The sequence below is a fragment of the Fusarium poae genome, chromosome 2, assembly GCF_019609905.1.
Source record: "Fusarium poae strain DAOMC 252244 chromosome 2, whole genome shotgun sequence".
Lineage (NCBI taxonomy): Eukaryota > Fungi > Ascomycota > Sordariomycetes > Hypocreales > Nectriaceae > Fusarium > Fusarium poae.
The window spans coordinates 7,253,815-7,273,430 of record NC_058400.1 but is presented as its reverse complement, the minus strand read 5'-3'; the positions used below and the strand labels follow the sequence as shown (position 1 = coordinate 7,273,430).

The 19,616-nt window shown below is 47.6% G+C and overlaps 7 protein-coding genes across 7 annotated transcripts; 5 read left to right on the top strand and 2 right to left on the bottom strand.

The window, feature by feature from the left end:
- Nucleotides 1–88: 88 nt before the first annotated feature.
- FPOAC1_006483 (uncharacterized protein) lies at nt 89–1,142 on the bottom strand (the record flags this gene model as incomplete). The annotated part of the gene is made up of 2 exons (XM_044850964.1): nt 89–447; nt 524–1,142. The coding sequence occupies 2 exons, from the start codon at nt 1,140–1,142 to the stop codon at nt 89–91; spliced, it is 978 nt and encodes a 325-aa protein (XP_044709676.1).
- Nucleotides 1,143–2,606: 1,464 nt separating this feature from the next.
- FPOAC1_006482 (uncharacterized protein) lies at nt 2,607–4,956 on the top strand (the record flags this gene model as incomplete). The annotated part of the gene is made up of 7 exons (XM_044850963.1): nt 2,607–2,646; nt 2,712–3,248; nt 3,299–3,413; nt 3,484–3,512; nt 3,571–3,684; nt 4,153–4,749; nt 4,817–4,956. The coding sequence occupies 7 exons, from the start codon at nt 2,607–2,609 to the stop codon at nt 4,954–4,956; spliced, it is 1,572 nt and encodes a 523-aa protein (XP_044709675.1).
- Nucleotides 4,957–5,332: 376 nt separating this feature from the next.
- Nucleotides 5,333–6,866, top strand: FPOAC1_006481 (uncharacterized protein; the record flags this gene model as incomplete). The annotated part of the gene is made up of 4 exons (XM_044850962.1): nt 5,333–5,393; nt 5,527–5,569; nt 5,620–6,628; nt 6,675–6,866. 4 exons carry the CDS (start codon nt 5,333–5,335, stop codon nt 6,864–6,866), a joined length of 1,305 nt encoding a protein of 434 aa, XP_044709674.1.
- A 577-nt stretch (nt 6,867–7,443) lies between these two features.
- On the top strand, nt 7,444–8,363 carry FPOAC1_006480 (uncharacterized protein; the record flags this gene model as incomplete). Its single annotated transcript, XM_044850961.1, has 2 exons — nt 7,444–7,609; nt 7,663–8,363. 2 exons carry the CDS (start codon nt 7,444–7,446, stop codon nt 8,361–8,363), a joined length of 867 nt encoding a protein of 288 aa, XP_044709673.1.
- A 155-nt stretch (nt 8,364–8,518) lies between these two features.
- On the bottom strand, nt 8,519–9,299 carry DPM1 (dolichol-P-mannose synthesis; the record flags this gene model as incomplete). The annotated part of the gene is made up of 2 exons (XM_044850960.1): nt 8,519–9,137; nt 9,196–9,299. The coding sequence occupies 2 exons, from the start codon at nt 9,297–9,299 to the stop codon at nt 8,519–8,521; spliced, it is 723 nt and encodes a 240-aa protein (XP_044709672.1).
- Nucleotides 9,300–10,639: 1,340 nt separating this feature from the next.
- On the top strand, nt 10,640–11,453 carry FPOAC1_006478 (uncharacterized protein; the record flags this gene model as incomplete). The annotated part of the gene is made up of 2 exons (XM_044850959.1): nt 10,640–10,673; nt 10,816–11,453. 2 exons carry the CDS (start codon nt 10,640–10,642, stop codon nt 11,451–11,453), a joined length of 672 nt encoding a protein of 223 aa, XP_044709671.1.
- Nucleotides 11,454–16,135: 4,682 nt separating this feature from the next.
- FPOAC1_006477 (uncharacterized protein) lies at nt 16,136–19,293 on the top strand (the record flags this gene model as incomplete). Its single annotated transcript, XM_044850958.1, has 3 exons — nt 16,136–16,225; nt 16,284–16,835; nt 16,888–19,293. 3 exons carry the CDS (start codon nt 16,136–16,138, stop codon nt 19,291–19,293), a joined length of 3,048 nt encoding a protein of 1,015 aa, XP_044709670.1.
- Nucleotides 19,294–19,616: the final 323 nt, after the last annotated feature.

The following is a 19,616-nucleotide window of genomic DNA, read 5'->3' as shown; positions in this document are numbered from 1 at the left end:
CCTCTTACCTGCTCAATGGCCCTGATTGTTGACGTGAAAAAAAACAATACTCTTTCCCTTAGGTAAGTAGGTAGGTACTCACGAGGCTTTAGGCATGTTTGTGACACGATTTCCCGCCAAAACAGTCAAGACAAAGCCCATCAAATCCGACTTTGAGGAATTCAGAAGTTTTCTTCTCAATGTTGCGTATACTCATGCCACATGGTGACTCTGGGCAGTGATATCTTGGGTGTTGAGCCCACTCGTAGATTGCGAGAATCATGGCACGAATACATATGAGTCGCGAGTCGGCAGGCTTGAAGATGCGATCTCTGATATGTCTGTGTATCTTTTTTAAATATGTCTTTGTGCACGAAGCACAGCCGTTGAGTACAATTGCAGGCAAATCGCCGTACAGGAACTTGTTTGATTCCATTATGGCACTGTCTCGTGTTGCTTGTAGCTTGCCTGTAGAAACGAAACAAAAAAGGGTCAATCCTCTATTTTGAAGCTACGAATACAAATAACAAGCACACAACCGTACCTGCGAGTTTGTAGGCAACACTTTCTGAGGCAATTGCTTGGGTGGTTCGTTCCATAGTTGAAGCAATTGTGATGAATGGGATATCAGCGTTCAGAATGAGTTGACGAGTAGCATGTTTGAAGTAGCCTGCCTCTTGATTTCTTAAAGATGCCACCGCAAGAATCCAGAAAGCATGGTCAGAGTAGGGCTCCTTGATGCTCTCACTTGTCCAGAGGTTCAAGGAAAGCTTTATGCTGTCCTTCATATCGTACTTGTCGACAAGTAACCAAACCGATGACACTTGGGACAGGGTCGGTTTCCAGAGCATTGTGTGAGCCTGACAATGTAGAACACGACAGATCCAGCCAAATTCCTCGGCATCATCTTCTGGTAATGGGATCTCGACAGGTATATCCTCTGACTCAGCCAGAGCGCAACCCTCTTTGAAGTTGGACCTCAGCATAGCAGCAAAGACGGGGGAAGCACATCTCATAACAGCTGAAAGTACGCGCACTCGAGTTTTGCCTTGTACAATAAAAATAACATCTCCGTCAGGAGAAAAGTCTTCAAAAGAGGGAGTGTCGTTAGGGGACGGGCTGTCATAGCCAACCTTTTGGCGTTTGGCTGGAGTTCCCGTCATAATGGGCCGGTAGAAGGTGGTTAAATGGGTGGGTAGTGAAGAAAAAGAATATAGAAAAAGAATGGGCAATGTGCACTTAATTCTGTAGTATACAATTTTTATTTAGTATTACAGCTGCCTGACACTAACAGTGTCCTTGTTGAAGTTACCTCCTAACTGCTTGTCCACAAATAGTGCAATGAATTAAAGTGGTCTAATGCTAAAGTGAAAGACTATCTAAAAGTTATAAATGTGATATTATGTCTTTGGTTAGGCACCTAGCCAGAGTAGGAAGATTGTAAAAAGGTGGCAATTCGGGTCTCTTGTTGCTACAAGAACACTCGCTAAGATCTTTACCACTAAAATAAAAAATTCTGAACGTTTGTATATTTCGGTATAAACTTAGAATGTAGCAATTCATCTTGTCTTCGATTAGTAACATTTACCACTTAAAGCATGAGAATAGTGGCTGGCTTCCTGCGAAGACGACGGGTACGCGAACAAAAAGACCTTCCTATCCACAAATGGAGTATAACACACGATCTAGAACTTATATCTGAATGCCAATCATCATTTTCCAATGATTAGATGCCGGAAAAGGCATGGATACATGCTAGCATGCAAGACATGAATGTTGCCCCTATAGATACTACCAACAATGCACTTAGAAGCAAACGTGATGTGACAAGCAGTCTCCAGAACTACCTTAGAGCACATATGGTGCCTGGTCTGACAAGTTACAATAGTTGTAGACAGGTCAAGAAAATTAGACACCATTTGACTTCAAATCCCTGCCGCTCGGTGGCGACTGGCAGTGGCTGCCAACTAGCAGGACATTCATCACAGATACAAACGCCGGAATTTGGGGGCGGGTAGTTACCGATATTAAGGTACCCAATTGCTTCTTTGACACCTATTCCGTCACCTTTGATGGGGATGGACTTTCCGTCTATGATCATGAGACTTGTTACGAAAAGACGTGTAGAATTGACGTCTTGATCACTCTCCTCCAGTTCGAACTTTGCAACAGTATTGACAGGACAATTCTGACAACAACACAAAACCTGGTATTTATTCTTTAAGAGGATATTTAAAAGTTCTTAAACGAAACGGGCCTGAAAAAGTGCAGAGTAGAAAGCCTCGGGATTAAGAGATTCGATAGGAGGCTCCTTAGAAGGCGATCAACATGCTCTAGAGAAGAAGAATGCAAGAGGCAAAAATATAATGTTAAATTTAATGCGTTTCATTAAGTGTCTTTCTCTCGAGTATTGAATAGTCCGGCCTTTGGTGCCCCAATATGTGTATTTTAGGCATCCTTACTAGTGCTGCCGGCGACTGGCAGCTGTCCATCGCATCTCAAGCGCCAGAAGCACTTCCATACTATTACTTCTTTTTATTTATAAAAAGGGCTTCTCCCCTCTTTTTCTTTCTCCTTCTTTTCTTCTCCAACTACTCTCCACAAGCACCCCGCATTCTTGCCTCAAGATGAGCGCTTCAACAACTACCTCGAGCCAAGGTTCTACGGGTATGTGTGCATGTCTATTATACCATCATATCCCTATCTAACATATTGCCCTTTGAACTTGATAGCCAATATCACGAAGATCTGCCAAAATGGGGACGTCATCCTTGCAGTCGGTCCCAAAGCTAAGATTCAGGTTACCTCGGACTTCCTAAAGCACATCTCGCCTGTTTTCAAAACAATGCTTGAAGGCCCTATGAGTGAAGGAGAGGCTCTTCGAAACAAGTCACCCGACTCTCCAACCACAATCTCGCTTCCTGCAGATAATGCACTGGCCATGAAAAGACTTCTGCGGATCCTCTATGGCGCAGACGATTTGGCCCTTGATTTTGAGGCAGTCTATGATATTATAGTCTTGGCTGACAAGTATGCAATGGCTAAGCGACTCAAGGCTTTCGGGCTCGATTGGGTTCGTATGAACCTTGACGACGAATGCACTTCCGCTGCGCAGTTCAGGGAAAGCTGGGAAAAAATGGTCCTTTCGTACATGCTACATAACGATGTGGCTTTCTTCGAAGTCAGTTGTTACCTTTCACAGGCCACAGAAGGAGTGGTAACTTGGGCGCTGGAATTGCCTGATCAAGCACTTGGCTTGAGACTCGCTGGTACCTATGAACTATCTCCTGAAAATGACAGTGTACTGATCGATAGACAGTGGCTATTTATGAGCTTTATGAACATAATTTCGTCGCAGAAACTAGAATGGGATTGTGCCTGGACTGCTTCAAAAACGCGAAGGACAGCTTCGTTGGCATGCAAAGCGGGTGCCCGTTTGTAAACTATCACGAATGATGATGGAAAAACAGCCCGAAGAAATACTGAAGGCTGCGATTTGGGCAGCCCTCTGGCATATGACAAGGGCAGCAAAGGTAAATAATCGAAAATACAAGTATACGATGGCACATATTAACTCACCGATTTCCACAGCAGTAACCTCTTTCGCACCCCCGAGTACAATTGGCAGTACAAGCATCAGACAATGGTCAAAAAAGAAATTGGCACAGCAGAAAAGGAGGCCCAGAATTGAATCTGCGCCTCTGGGTACGTGGTATGAAATAATTTTGGTTGGGTGGAAAGGCAGAGGCGGATAAACTGACCAAATTACTGCATCTATTTGTCTGTAGTTAAGTCCCTACTACTCAAGAATCGGTTCGTTTAATTCGGAAGTTTTACCAGGCCCGCATGCAATAAGTTCAAATGTTGAATCAGAGTCATCAGGCTCTTCGGCGAGCCTCGCAAGTGAACATGTGACATCACAGTCCTGACAGTGAGCCATCGGCACGACCGGGCCTTAATCACAGACTAACTTTGGGAGTTTTGAACACAAACAAACGTCAAACCATGCTGGTATAACTCGTGTATATCGCCCCTGAACTTGATGTTACCAACAAGTTGCATCCGTATCCTACGCAAGCAAGATGTGTCCTGTCAACAGCCCGTTCGATCAGGGTAACGCATCCATCCCCTTTTGTCAACTCGCACGCTATGCTTGGTCTAATGTGAACCTAGGTTTGATCCAGCCCCTGAAGCAAGAAGCGGACCAGCCTCTTGCTAAGAACCCGGTTCAACAGGTCGTCGAGGTCCTCATTCCTGGAGGAGATTTAATTCTCGCCGTTGGTCCAGAAAGAAGACTGTTCGGAGTTTCCTCGAGCTTCATCTGCGAGATATCACCCGTCTTTGCCGTCATGTTCGGGCCAAACTTCGAAGAAGGGCATCGTCTACGAAGCACACAGCCTGAAGACTCCGAAATGGTGCTCGAGTTACCCGATGACAACGCCCAAGCCTTTTGTAACACTCTACGTGTTTTGTACGGGGCAGATCCTGCGACAGCAGACTTCGAGCCGGCTGAAATCCACAAGATCACCATCGTCGTTGACAAGTACGACATGGTTTCACGCTTCACCTTTGCGTCGGCATACTGGTTTACAAAGTATTCCTGGACGGACGACCCGGAAGAAACCTGGCAACTCACAACTGCAGCCTATTGGATGCAGAACCCTGATGCCTTCTTTAATTTCAGCAAGAAGCTCATCAAACAGCTACAGACTTCCCATCTGAGTTATGTCGATAACATGCCAGACAAAATGCTTGGGTTGAGACTTTGTTGTAAGATAAGTCCGAAACCTGGAAATCAGAAGTAAAAGTACAAACTGCAGTAGCTAACTTCGGACAGTGGCAATCGAAGAACAACGCGTCCACAAGCTCATGCACTGTACAAAGGCAAAGGGCTTATGTCTGCATTGCTTTAGCCGGTCAAAGGTCGCGTTCACTCTGCGGATCCAGGGATGCAAGCACCGCAAGTATCATTCCTGAGTAGGTATGTTACTTGCGCGAGTGTTGGTGGTGATATTGGGCTAGTTTACAAGGCGTTTGGCAATTAGTTTGATGCTCAACTTGGAAGCATTAGAAGATGTGGTCTCGGCGTCAGCGGGTGCAAGATTGGTACTGTTTATTAGAAGGATAACCGTCTGCTGTCAATTAGCTACCAGAAAAGTTCAATCAAAATCGCAATCTTTCTTTCCTTGCGCATTGTTTGCCAACGCGCGTATTCTTGAAACCTGCGACGTGCTGAAGTCAAGAGTTGACGTTGTCTCGAAGCTGCTACCCGACGATTATCCGAACTGTTCATGAAGCCGCAAGCTCACGGCACTTCATCAAAGAGCATCAATAACTTATCAATAACGAGACTATGAGCGGACCACAAAGAACAGGGAGTCAAGGACACTCAAGAAATAAGTCTATTACTAAGAGTATGTCCCCAGAAGGTGCCCGCTATCGGTCAGGGTTGCCGTATGATGGGAGGCATTATCGTGCTCACTATCCAACCTAAGACTTCATTAACATATTTTTGATAATGGCGTAACAGTGCTAATTATGTCTCAGCTCGACCTAGATCCTCTACGAAAGGACCTCTCGATCTTGACGAGTGAGTTCTCTTGGTGTATTGAGTTTTGCGAAGGCTAAATCTTGTTGTAGTGACCCGCTACTCTCACCTCCTCAACCCGCCCCTCAGCGTACTTCCTCCATTACCCAACGCAACAGACTTTCATCACCACACCCACGGTCATCAACAGCAACACCAGTTTCACAACTAGGTGAAGCCAAACCAAAGGAATTTTCGTTCCTGTTGCGACCAGAGATTTACCACACTCTTACCCCTCTTAACGTCCCTGTTGCATTTCGCAATCCACAAAGGCAGCCCAATCCTGAAGCGCCCATCGAGGAGCTTGTTGCCAATGGTCACTTCAGAGCAGCCGCTATCGCAGCTGTTCAGGAGCTTACAGGCTCTGGAGCAAGTGGGGGAATCAACCCTACCAACTCCAAGAGGATCTTCGAGCTTCTCTACACCCGTCTGGCATGTCTTACCCTGATAGACGCGACTCCCCTGGCCGCCCAGGAGGTGAAAGCCATGGAGGATCTCAATGACATTAGAAAGTACGTAGATGAGACGACAGGCGAGCACCTAGTACCATGGGAACTTCGTGTTCTCAACATCCGTCTCCAGTCACTTGGTTTCGGCGATTACCGCAGAGCTGTCATGAGCTACCACGATCTCGCTCGCGAAGCACGAGAACGCATTACCAAAGCAGCTGCGCAGCACGACAACTCTGCGAGAGAGACCTGGAAAGCCCGCCTCCACGACCTTGGCATCCAAGTCGCAGGGGCACTTATCGAACTTGAGGACTTGACGGGTGCCGCGCAACACTTGAACACCCTGCGGGATCGGGGTGATGGCAAGATAGCACTCACAAAGGCACTCCTGTGGCTACATCTAGGCGACGTCGATAGCGCAAGGGATTGCGCGCGCCAGGCTGTTGGCAGTGACGAGAATGTCGAGAAACTCATCCTGGCGCTCTGCGACATGGCGGACTCTGAGTACGAAAGCGCGCTCGATGCATGGAAGGAGCTCAAGGAGACTATGGATGATGAGATGGTCGGTGTCAACACAGCAGTATGCTTGTTATACTTGGGAAGGATACAAGAGGTAAGTATTGGTACTAAAGCGTTACTTCGCGTGCTAACTCTGTCAGGGACGAGCGGTATTGGAAGAGCTTGTCGACTCGGGTCTGTCGTCCCATACGTTGTTGTTCAATTTGTCGACTATGTACGAGCTGTGTACGGAGAGGCACAAGAATATGAAGATCAAGTTGACAGAGCGGATTGCCGGTATGGAAGCATCAGCGGCGGGCTGGGAGAAGACAAACAGTGATTTCAAGCTATAATAACTGGCTGTCATGATCCCAGTTTAAGGTAGTGGAATCTGTCACTTTAGAACTGCGTCGTCCCGGATACATCACTTGGTGAAATGAACGTGCCCACCCATGCAGTTCACACCTCAAGTACAGCCTTCTTTTATTGGACATACTGGCGGTATTAAAAGGGACGCGCAGGACATGGAAGGCATGGAAAGGGATTGAATGGATTTTAATATGTATTTCGTATCATAGCGATTGAGCTCTCAGTGCATGAGTGACCCAGTTTTATTGTTGTGCATTCCTGTAAGATAGGGCGAGCAATCTCGACTATCAGTGTTTCCTATTGCACATATGACTTCATAGTTCAAATATCCCGAGTGAACTGAGAGTATTGATGCGCATCTTATTTCTTGCTCAAAGACCAACTGAAGCTACCCCACATTCGACCCGTTGAGCCTCGGCACAGACATCCATGTCGATCATGCCGATCTCGAGGATAATTAAAAGCCAGAGTCTGGGGAAATCCTCATGACTTCAAATATCATTATTCCTCCAACTGAAACTTCACCTTCTTGCCTGTAAAAGACCACCAACAGCGCTCAATATGTCGGATCGTGTTAGTCAACTCGTGGGCCATCTGAACTACCCCAAGGGTCTACTCGCAGGACAATTAGCGATTATCACTGGTTCAGGCCAGGGAATCGGCGCAGAAGCAGCAAGGTTGTTCGCTAAAGAGGGCGCAAAGGTTATTGTTGCGGATATTGACGCAGGTAAGAAACTTCCGGAATTACGAGACAACCGAACATAACCCTAACTATCACAGAAAAATGCAGTGCCGTCGCTGAAAGTATCAACAAGGACGGCGGTCAAGCCAAGGCCGTACCTGGTGATATCCTTAAAGCAGACTATATCGAGACTCTGATAAAAAGCGCTGCTGACTTTGGCGACGGCAAGATCAACATTATCGTCAATAATGCTGGCTACACTTGGGATGGAGTTATTCATAAAATGACAGACAAGCAGTGGGACACTATTCTGGCTCTTCATTGCACTGCTCCATTTACTCTTGTCCGGGCTGCAGCACCGTACTTTCGCCTACGTGATGGGGCTCCTCGTTGCATTGTTAACATCTCATCTACATCTGGCGTGCACGGAAACGCAGGTCAACTCAATTATGCCCTGGCTAAAGCGGGTGTTACTGGCTTCACAAAGACGATTGCAAAGGAGTGGGGTCCTGCTTTTGGTGTAAGGGCGAATACTGTCGCGTTTGGACATATCCTCACGCGATTGACTGCGGCCAAGGAGGAGGGTGCGTTCGTAAAGGGTCCAGATGGCGAGAAGATCGCACTAGGCATCCCAGCGAAACAGAAGCAAGTTGCAGGTGATACTGCTTTCGCAGATATCCCCCTTCGAAGACCAGGCACAGCGTCAGAGGCTGCGAGTGCTGTCCTAGCCGTGGCCAGTCCATTGTTTTCTTATGTAACAGGACAGACCATCATGGTGACTGGAGGACGTAACATGTAACATTTCCATACTGTAATTATACTGTAATTGAGAGACGAAGTTATGTTTGCGAGATCGCACGGCTGAAGAAACGTGGTATTAGATTAAATGGTACTATACTTCCCCAAACGCCCCATCCAACAAGATGTGTTCTTTTTGATCATATCATTCTCATTCTAGACCTTGAGCCACAGGTTGAAGACACCTTGGGCATACTGCACAATCTCATCTCCGCCAAGCTTGCTCTCTCCATACAGACGGTCGACGAAGGAGATGGGAACCTCGGCGACGGTGCAGCCCAGGGCCTTAGCACGAACCATAAGCTCCATCTGGAAACTGTAACCCTTGCTCTCAGTGGTAGCAATAGCCTTCTCCAGGGCAGCACGCTTGTACAGACGGAAACTGCCTGTCAGGTCGCTCACGCCAGGGCGCAGGACAGTGTCGGCGAACAAGTTGGCGCCGCGGCTGACAAACTTTCGCTTGAGATCCCAGCCAAAGACACCTCCGTTTCCAGCGTAGCGAGTACCGGTGACGATGTCGTAGTTGCCCTTTTCCTGGAGGGCGACCATCTCGGGGATGAACTTGGGGTGGTGGGAGAAGTCGGCGTCCATGATGATGACAAAGTTGCCAGTGACAAACTTGAGACCGTGGACGTAGGCCGTTCCGAGACCAAGTTTACCAGCGCGGGGTTTGAGGAGGACGTGGGGAGAGTAGACCTTGACGAGCTGCTGGGCGACTTCTTGGGTTCCATCGGGGGATCCGTCGTCGACGATGATGAGTTCCCAATCGAGGTTGCTGTTCCAGTTAGTGATTCAAAAATACCGTATTATTATTATCATCGAGGTGTACGGACTTCTCAGTGAAGGTGCGATTCAACAACCAGGTAATGATGGGGAGGTTCTTGCGCTCGTTGTATGTCGGCAAGATAACCGAGTACTTGTTTCCCTTGGGAGCCATGATGGGCGGAATTGTAAAGGGGTATCGATTTGAAGAAGGGGGATAGAGAAGAGAAGAAATGACCTGAGAATAGGCAGATCAAAGAAGAGACGCAAAGGGAAAAATGAGCGTGAGAAATTGGGGATCGCGTTGATGGATTATCTCGTCGTTATTCGCGTCGAGCCACTCTCTTAACTTTAGGAGACACTTTGAAGCTGGCGATGGAGCATGGGGGGGGCATGAAAGGAATGACTAAGCCTACGAGGGTGGGAGAGCCAGATTGCACTGAACAGCCCCTGAATTCGAAAATGTGGCGGTTGAGCTTTGGGAGTTGTGGCTTGTGAGGTACACTTTCTTGGTTTGACTGATGCCGATCTGCTAGCAGCATGGATTGGGAAGCATTGACATGCAAGTCAGTCTTGGGATCGTCAATTCTGCCGTCATGTCATGCTCGACAGTTCAGAGAGGGGGGATTGCATCTTGGACTGTGATTATTTCTCATCACCTACTACTTATTCTTCAACACTTGAGAGTATGAGAAACAAATAGTGATATTCGTAGCCCGCCTCAACCGAACCGCGTACTGGCTGCCCAGCTAAAGACACGAAACTCTGCTTAGCCAAAACTCTTTCCCAGTGATTTCCCCAGCAACTCTAACCAAGTACCGGTACTAAAGCTCTGTCTCACAACCAGATCAGTGGCTTAGGGCCTGCAAGAGCTCGACCCACTCAAGCTCTTTTCTTCGTTCCCCGCAACGCAACGCGACGCAACACAACCGCAGCGCAAGTCGAATCGAATCGAACTGGGATCCAATCCCAACACGACGACCAAGTCCGTCCCGATCTGCAGAGTTCACACCGTCAAGTACGGGTGTTCCTTGGGCTAATCTCACAGTCCACCAAGTTACAGTACAGTGACGAAAAGGCGTTGGCGTGGGCGCAAGACGCCTTTACCGTTGCCTTGACCCAATGCATCCATCCCCATCCCGTTCATGTTACTCGTCCCTCAATTCTTGCGGGTAAGGAACCTCGATATTGTTTGTGCATCCTCGGCTTCGGATCTACCCAGACCCAGTCTCTCTGTTTCTCCTCTTGCTTGATCCTGCTCTGTTTCTAGCTATGGCTTGTGGAACCGTCGTGACCTCGTGCTCTCGCTCCCGCCAACCTCACTCCAGCTTCCCGTGTCCCATCCTCAACTTGAATTCTTTCCTTCTTCTCCATCGTGAAGCATCATCCTCATTCTTGCGACTTCAAACCAGTATCACAAACTGCAATACTATCCATTCTTAACTCTGCCGCGTTTTGTACACTTGCGCTTGTAAACCAGACTCGCTTTGCGACAACAATTGTTACGTCATCATCATGTCGGACGGAATTGCTCCAGCTATAGACAAAGGTAAGCTTCATCGCCAGCCATCTCAATGACCCCGCGTTCATCGCGTATAGTCTTGCGCTATGCAATTGGCACACGCGGTGGCCTTTGAAGTCTCGTGGGCTCTGCAGTACACCTATACCTCAAGTAAACTGACACATTCTAGTCGGCGCACCTGAGCCTACGGCCCCCGAAGCCGAGGCTGGCGCTCCCACCTTGGACACGACAGCTCCTTCAGAGCCTGTCAAGTCAGAGGAGAGCAATCCCACTGGTAGTGCCGGCGGTCTTCACGCTCCGCCGAAGCCCGTCGAGGTTGCTTCAGTTCCGCAAACGCCCATCAACAACATGACACCAGCAGGCGGCACTCCTCGACCTGTGCTCAACATCGAAGAAGAGCCCAAGGATTCGCCAAAGAACGAAGACGAGAATGCTTTCGTCACCACTGGCGTAGAAACAACCTCTGCGCCTACTGTCTCAGAGCCAAATGATGCCAACGGCACTAACAAGCCTGAGGTCAACGACGTCGCCGAGGCCGCTGCTGGAGAGAAGCGCAAGGCTGAGGAGCCTCCTGCCGCTACTAATGGCGCTTCTGCTCCCGTTGTAGCAGAGAAGCCCGAATCAGAAGAGCCTGTTGAGAAGAAGGCTCGCGTCGAAGATGTTGCAGATGAACCGACAGCCACCGAAGATGCTCCGCCAAACGGTAAGCAGGAGAATGGCAAGACTCTGAAGAAAGACAAAAAGGTTGTCCCTCCGGTTGGTAAGACGGCACGAAAGACGCGAAGCCAAGGCCCTGTTGAAGTCTAGGCGCGGTTTATAATTCTTTCCTTATTTTATCATTACGTTTTATGAGTGTTGAGCAGAACATTGCTCCAAGGATGGTAAGGCGAAAACGGCACAGTCGGTTATGGGAACAGGATCAGCTTCCTAAGTCTGCCTGATTGGAGGTATTACGTGTATATTTATGTGTCAGGTAGTAAAACAATGATTATCCACCTCTGGCCTTGCTTGAGATGTTTGGTGATTTCTATCAGTACAGGCACTCTGCTAATACAGCGCCTTAACCAAGCATAATGACCAATCGCTTACCCAGACAAGCAATCTCTTCCAAAGCATCCGATATTTTGGATTAAGAACCAGCCCACCTAGTTTCATTTCGTCGCTACCACTTGGCAATTGAACAATGGACCTGCTTCTTTTCATCCATGATGGCGAGGCCCAATTGATTCCTGACACAGCTTGTATACCTAGACGCAACAACTGCACTTAATTGGAGCGCAATCTGGACCAGGTCGTTGACAATGAAAGCGAGTCTTTTGACAATCCTGACGTCGTTTTGAGACAGTATTGAAATGGTGTTTGCCGGACTAGTTGTTGCCGCGGGTCCTGTACGCTCGCTTCAGTTCCCGTAACAAAGGTTGCAAGTCCAGCTTGCATTTAACATAACTTGAACTCCTCCCATCAACTTAGTAATTCTGTCCGATATATTGACCCCATCTTCGACACGAGAATCAATGTAGGAAATACGAAATCTGCGTTCGGTGGTAAGTCCTTTAGGAAGCTTCAGAAGTCCTTGAACTAAAAAACCCTAGAAGAACGCATAAGAATAACCATTTTATTCGGCGGAGAACAATGAGTGTTGGAAATAAGTGGCCCAGTATGCTATCGCCTGGGATCGAGTCCAAAATCTTGTGCCAGGTGAATTGTGCCTGGCTCGATTTGGAGGATTCCGCTCAGGATGGCCGCGGAGGTGAGGCGGAGTAGGGATGCGATAGACATAGTACTGATGGATATTGGGACGGTCCGGGGGACGAACCAGGGGACGGCATCGAATATCTAACGCTCGGATATCCATTATTGGTGACTGTCCCTGGGTAAAATACCCACACGTCGTGGTGACCATTGGTGTTGGTTGGTAGGGCTGAGATAGTGAATAGTTTCTTAAAACGGAGATTACCCTGCTGTTTGCGTACCTGTTTCCAAAGCCTGAGGGAATGTGAGGAGTAAATAGTCATTATATACATATCTGGGGAGCAACTTCTTTTACCCGTATGATAGGGTTCAGCTGCTGTTGTATTGAGTTGGGCTTCTTAACTAAACAAGACAAAAAGGGTTATATCTTCGAAAACTCTCTTTGAACGTATCAAGGTAGAAGGCTTATCCATATTATGTTGCTGTGCAGATACTCATCTGAGTTCAAGGTCGAAGAACTATCACCAAAGTCTTTGCTATGGCTTGTCTTTATCCAGAGTCAATTTCTTTACTGTCGAGGGATGTGCCCCTTGAATTTAATTTCCTCTCTCAACTCTAGTTTCTAAACTTCCGGTAACAAGGTTTTGTGTTATTGATGGTGAGTGTATTCCAATGATGCTATCAAGTTCTTTCAATGGTGAAGAGTCATGGTCTCATTTTGACACGACTTCTGTCAACATACATGCGACACTATAGATCTGTCAGGAAGAAACCAGTTATTCCGCCCAGCAATTACGCAGCTCAGGTCCTCATATCTCCCTCTACTCCCAGGCTTCCTTTACCGTCAAGTATACACCTACACAGCAAAACGCCTCATGATGCAGAGCCATAATTTCCACAGTAACCTGAAAGACCTCCAGCTTCCTACGTAGATCTCTCCGAAGCAAATTAAACGACTCCAAAGAACGTACTCCAGGTTGAAAAAAAAAACCATAAAATAAGCGATAATACACACTCTGTGACCTGGGAGTTTACTGGAAGTGGGTTGTTGCCGCTGTTCGAAAGGCGAAATGTAGCAACTCTAATAAGAACATCATGGTAAGGGTTATTAGAACACACTGCGCCAGAATAAGACAATGTGTTAGATTCAGAATAGTAATTTATCGGTAGCTTAGCGTTTGCTTAAAGACATTATGTTTCTGCGGTGTAGATATTTGTGTCTGCCTAGTTTTTGTCTCTTATCTGTTGCATTTTGAAGGCATTGTCAAACCTTTGATGTTACAATCTGATCCTGCAAGGTGCTTCTGTCATTCTATAACGATAAGTAGGTACATGGAAACCAGGCCAGCTATGTGTATTATGAGCTTAAATCAAGACATGCAAAGATATGTTTATATATTATTTACAGCACTGCTATTTTATCCCTTTACGTCAAGTACAGTGGCTCCGCCATCACAAGTCTGGTAACAAACTTTCAGGAACATTTGAAGGCGGTGATTGACAGCACACCTGTGTTTTGTAGTCATCTGTCAAAGTACAAAGCTATTTATATAAACATCAGACAATATTCATAGCTGTCAGCGTCATCAGCCTTAGACCCCAAGATGATCGAATGTAAGCTCAGCTGGCTGAGGCGTATGACAAGTCAAGCTTATATATTCCAGCACAATGAAACACATTTTTTTCTGAATTTTGCGCGAAGCAAATTATGCTCAAATGTGGTATGTAGGTTTATTTGATTTCATTTGGTGGGGATTTCTTCAAAGTTTGATAGCTTGTGTATGTATTCACCAACGTGATGTTTGCCTTGTCTAAGTGGGATTGATACAATGACTTGTACACAGGAAACTGTTTATACATAGACCAGTTTTGTTGAGGAATGATAATATTCACATTTGATAAATATTATTATCTGCAAAAAAATTGATAGAATGGAATAGATTTTCGTCGTCATGCCTCGGGCCGGAGTGCGTGTTGATGGAGTTTAGTTTTTTTTCTTTTTCCGACTCACTGTTTCACAAGTTTCATCAAGCTTTGGTACCTACCTCAAAGAGGGCCCATCGGCGAATGCACGAGTCCACTTCTCGATTGACAGTGTTTGTTTTTCCTGATTACGATCGATTGCGTGTCTTTTTATCGATATGTCATTGAGCATGAAACTATTTTACTTGGTAGAAAAATAGTGGCGAATGAAGCGGATAGCAGAATGCACTATTGAGGCATGAATGTACTTTGTAGTCTACCAGTCTGGATCCATCAAGTATTTATTTACAAAATAGTGGAAAGGGGGATTACAGTGCAAATCACAGTACGTCAACAGATTGCGAGGCGGCTGGGGCGTTTGTGTCAAGGTCAAGACAAAATTGCTTATTTATGCCAGGGCGATGCACATAATCTGCAAGACAAGGCGTTGCAGAAAGACATGTTCAAAAGAAAGACAAAAAAATGCGACTGTGAATGTGCAACGCAAGATCGATCGACAACGGGTTGACAGCACGTTGGAACCAAAGATCTTTGTTTTTGGAGCATCGTCGCATCATTTCCGTTTGTAGAAGAGTATCGGTTGGAATGCTTCGTATCCATTGAGTTCGGGACCGCTAAGAAAAATAAAAAACCCTCCCGTCCAAGGGCTCTTCCAGGGGATCCGGCCATTCAGCATCCATGCAGGGGCAATGGTCCAGGTGGATGTGGCGACTGCATAAGCTGGAAGGGGAGTATTGATTGGTTGTTGTACTCACGAATGAAGAACGACTCCACTGTTTGGCGGATCCAGAGGCGTCAAAAATAGCATCTGGAGCTGGGTCCATCCCCACGAAGGCCGCGTGCTTTTCTTGACAGACACTGAACGAACTAAAGAGACAGACAGGATGGGATGGTGCACTACTAAGATGGTTGTCAGGTATTTTGTTGGAAAAAAAGTCTGTGACTTGTACTTGTGATGAATTTTGGGAGCAAAACATTACCCGTAATAGGTCACATGCCGTTGAGTCTGGATCATTCTATACAAGACAATTTACATTAACATTACCCAGACTAACCATCTAAAACAGGGGACTTTATTGGCGTTGGTAGGTTAGATTCGGTTCGATGCAGTACCGGGCTCCTTAGATGAATGCCAAGCTTTCTCTGTTGATTGACTTCCCCCCAATAAAGACAAAAAAAGTGAAAGTCTCCCCCATGATAATGGGATCCATGTCAATGTCATGGCTCCTCCTTAGTCTGAATAGGAACCTCCACACCCCCAGCCCTACTTTTATCTTTCTACCCTTTTACCTACGTACGTACGTCCCGGACCTTGGACATCCTATCTCTCCGGATTTATCCAATTCTTTGTCCCTTCCCTTTTGTTCTTTCTCCATCATCGTCGCTTGTTCCTGAGTGACGCCATCCGAATCGTTTCGCTTCGCCTTGCCCCCTTATCCGCGCCTCACCCTCTGGTCTGGGAGACCTCACGGGCCAGTAGCGTTTCTTTCATTATAGCGACACACTCGTTCACTCCAAGCTCTTTGTTTACCAACGACACATCTGTTACCTCCAGCCTGGACATTTACCCCGTCGCCATCCACCGACTGGGCTTCGTCAGCTGTCTCATCTCCATTGCGACTCAAACTCCCCTGCGAACCTAAACGAGATTCTTCACTCGTCGACGTCGTCCAACCATCTACTCTCGATACGTGCTCATACATCGGGGTTTTGAGATCTCCAAAGATCGCCGCCGCGCGCTGTACCAGATTGCTATTTTCCTCCTGATTTAAGCTCCAACGTCTTCGCCCGTTGGCGGAGTCCTCGCGCCCAGCATGGAAGGTTCAGCCCACCTCCATGGCCGAGATCCGGAAGACGCTGGTCATCAGCTGCTCGATCTTCTCCAATCGCCTTTCAGTGGACAGGTATGACTTGCGACTGTCCAGACTATGCCATGTGCGCACTGCTAACTCTCCTCTCAAGCTTCAAGCTGCCTCGCTGTACTCTGCTTTAGCCACCTCACTTCCCGTTACAATTGGCATCGCCATCTTTTTCTCCATCTTGCGACCATACCATCAGGCAATTTACGCCCCAAAGTTGAAACATGCCGACGAGAAACACGTACCGCCGCCTATAGGAAAGGCCCCTTGGTCGTGGATAACGACGTTATGGCGAACCAACGAAGATATGCTTTTGCCTTTGATCGGCATGGATGCCACCGTCTTCCTACGCTTCGTTCGCATGTGCCGCAACATGTTCCTTACTCTGTGTATTTCTGGCATCGGCATTCTTCTCCCTGTCAACGTATCGAGATTCAAGAATTATCAAGGCGACAAGCCAGGTAGCTGGGTCATCAGCATTACTCCTCTCACTGTATATGCACCTGCAATCTGGTCTCAAGTCGTTATCGCCTGGTGCTTTAACTTCATTGTCATTGGCTTCCTCTGGTTCAACTACAGGAAAGTTCACCAGCTCCGGCGCAGATACTTCGAGAGCGAGGACTACCAAAAGAGTCTTCATTCCCGTACATTAATGGTAAGACAAATTAATAATTAACAAGTAATTGCCTGCTCACGCTGAATCGCAGGTCTTCGATATCCCCAAGAAGGGCTGCTCTGACGAAGGCATTGCCAGAATCATCGATCAGATCGCCCCCAACTCATCCTTTGCTCGAACCGCTGTTGCCCGAAACGTCAAAGAGCTCCCAGCTCTCATCGACCAGCACGACCACGCCGTTCGTAAGCTTGAGAAGATCTTGGCTAAGTACCTCAAGGATCCCAACAACGTTCCCACTGCTCGTCCTATGTGCAAGCCCTCCAAAAAGGATCGATCATACGGGACTTACCCCAGAGGACAGAAGGTCGATGCCATTGAATACTACACTCAGCGAATTCGTGACCTCGAGGTTCAGATCAAGCAAGTTCGTGCGACTGTTGATAAGCGAGGTTCGATGCCCTACGGTTTTGCCAGTTATGCGGATATCGCAGAGGCCCACGGTATTGCGTACGCATGTCGCAAGAAGAAGCCTGTTGGCGCTACGGTCAAGCTTGCGCCTCGACCAAACGACATCATCTGGGAGAACATGCCCTTGTACAGTAGCACACGCGGACGACGACGATGGGTTAACAACATGTGGATCACTCTCCTAACCCTTTTCTGGATTGTTCCTAACTTGGGTATTGCCATCTTCCTCGTCAACTTGGAAAATCTGGGCAAGGTCTGGCCTGCTTTCCGAACAGAACTCGCTGCCCACCCCAAGGTTTGGGGTGCTATCCAGGGTGTTCTCTCTCCAGCTATCATGTCCCTGACCTACCTCGTTCTCCCTATGATCTTCCGTCGACTTTCTGTAAAGGCTGGTGACCAGACCAAGACTGGACGAGAGAGGCACGTCTTGGCCAAGCTTTACTTCTTCTTCGTTTTCAACAACCTTTTCATCTTCTCCATTTTCAGTACGGTTTGGTCATTTGTCTTCAGCGTTGTCCAAGATACAACTGGCGCTAAGAAAGAGGATGCTTGGGAATCGATTAAGAAACAGGACATTGCTAGCGGTCTTTTTGAAACCCTTTGCAACAACAGTCTCTTCTGGGTTACTTATCTACTCCAGCGTCAACTCGGTGCGGCTATCGACCTCGCCCAGGCCTGGCCTCTCATTCAAGCCTTCTTCCTCAAGAAGTTCTCTAGCCCGACACCCAGAGAGCTCATCGAGCTTACCGCTCCGCCTCCTTTTGAGTACGCCAGTTACTACAACTATTTCCTCTACTATGCTACAGTCACCATGTGCCTTGCTGGTATCCAACCTCTGGTCCTTCCAGCAACAGCTCTTTACTTCGTCATTGATTCGTGGCTCAAGAAGTACCTTCTACTCTACCGCTTTGTCACCAAGACTGAGTCTGGAGGAATGTTCTGGCGTGTCATTTTCAACCGTTTCATCTTCGCCACGATTCTTTCTAACCTGGTAGTCATGCTGACTTGCTGGGCTCACGGTAACTTTGGAACTCACATCGAGTTCTGGTGCGTGGTGCCTTTGCCTTTCATCATGCTCATCTTCAAGATCTACTGCAACCGAGCTTTCAACGACAAGATCACATACTACAGCATCCAGGATGTTACCAAGTCACCCGAGAACGGCATCGACCCCAAAGAGAATCGCATGCGAAGTGAACGATTGGCAAACCGATTTGGCCATCCTGCCCTCTACCGACCTCTCATCACACCCATGGTGCACGCCAAGGCGCAAAATCTTCTTCCTGCCATTTACAAGGGTCGCCTAACTGATGGGAGAGAAGTCGATTCTGGTGACATGATGACTGTGAGTGGCTACTCGGACATGGTCGTGCTCGATCCTATGCAGGGCGGAAAGCCAGGCAAGGTTGCCAATAATGTTCCCGGGTTCGAGTTTGTGAACGACACTCAGATGGACTTTGAGTACTACAAGAATCGAGCCGAGTTTGCAGAGAACCATGGTGGAGGTGAGATCTACGGTCGCCCCGGAGAGATTGGTCGTCCTGGCACCCCAGGATCTTTGGATGGCAGCGATTTCTCACGTCCTGGCACTCCTGTTGGCGGCCGTTCTGCCTCCCCTGCTGCATTCGCTGGTGGAGCAGCCCAGCAGCAACGATTGATGTCTCTTGCCAGCAACGTTAGCGGCGACACAAGCTACTCTTCTTACCGACCAGGCGCCAATACCGGCTTCACTCAGCAGATGACTTTGGGTCAAGAGCCCCCTGCTCGAGGTCGTAGCCCGTTGTATGCCCAGAACAATGGAAGCTCGTCCAGTCTTGGACTCATCCAAAACGCTGCAGCTCCAGCGTACAGCAGCAACCTCAACACTCCAGGCCGCATGACACCTGCACAATCGCCCGGACCTTCGGTCGGCGCTATGGGCGGCGGGCCTCAAGGTTATAGCGGTCTTGCACAGCACGAAGCTGAGCAATCATATGACTACTTCCGTGGCAACACTCGCCCTAGGAGAAATCCTGGAGAAGGTTGGTAGATATATATTGATTCAAAAAAGACACATCTTTTCATTGCATAAAATTTGCGCGGCGTTTGGATAGAATGGGACAGGGACATTATTGGAATTGTGAAATGAGGTGGAAATTGCTACGAGATGAGATGATCCGGTACATACCCGGTACATCTGCAATGAATAGAACATTTTTGGATTATAGCTTTTAATTCACAACAGCCCTTACCATTTCACCACGAGAGACGTTCGTTTTTATGGTCTGTTTTTGCGTGTCCAAATCATCTTGATGGAGATAAAACTGATAAGCTACCCCGGAAAATACTCGTGGGCTGCCGAGAGGGGAGCCA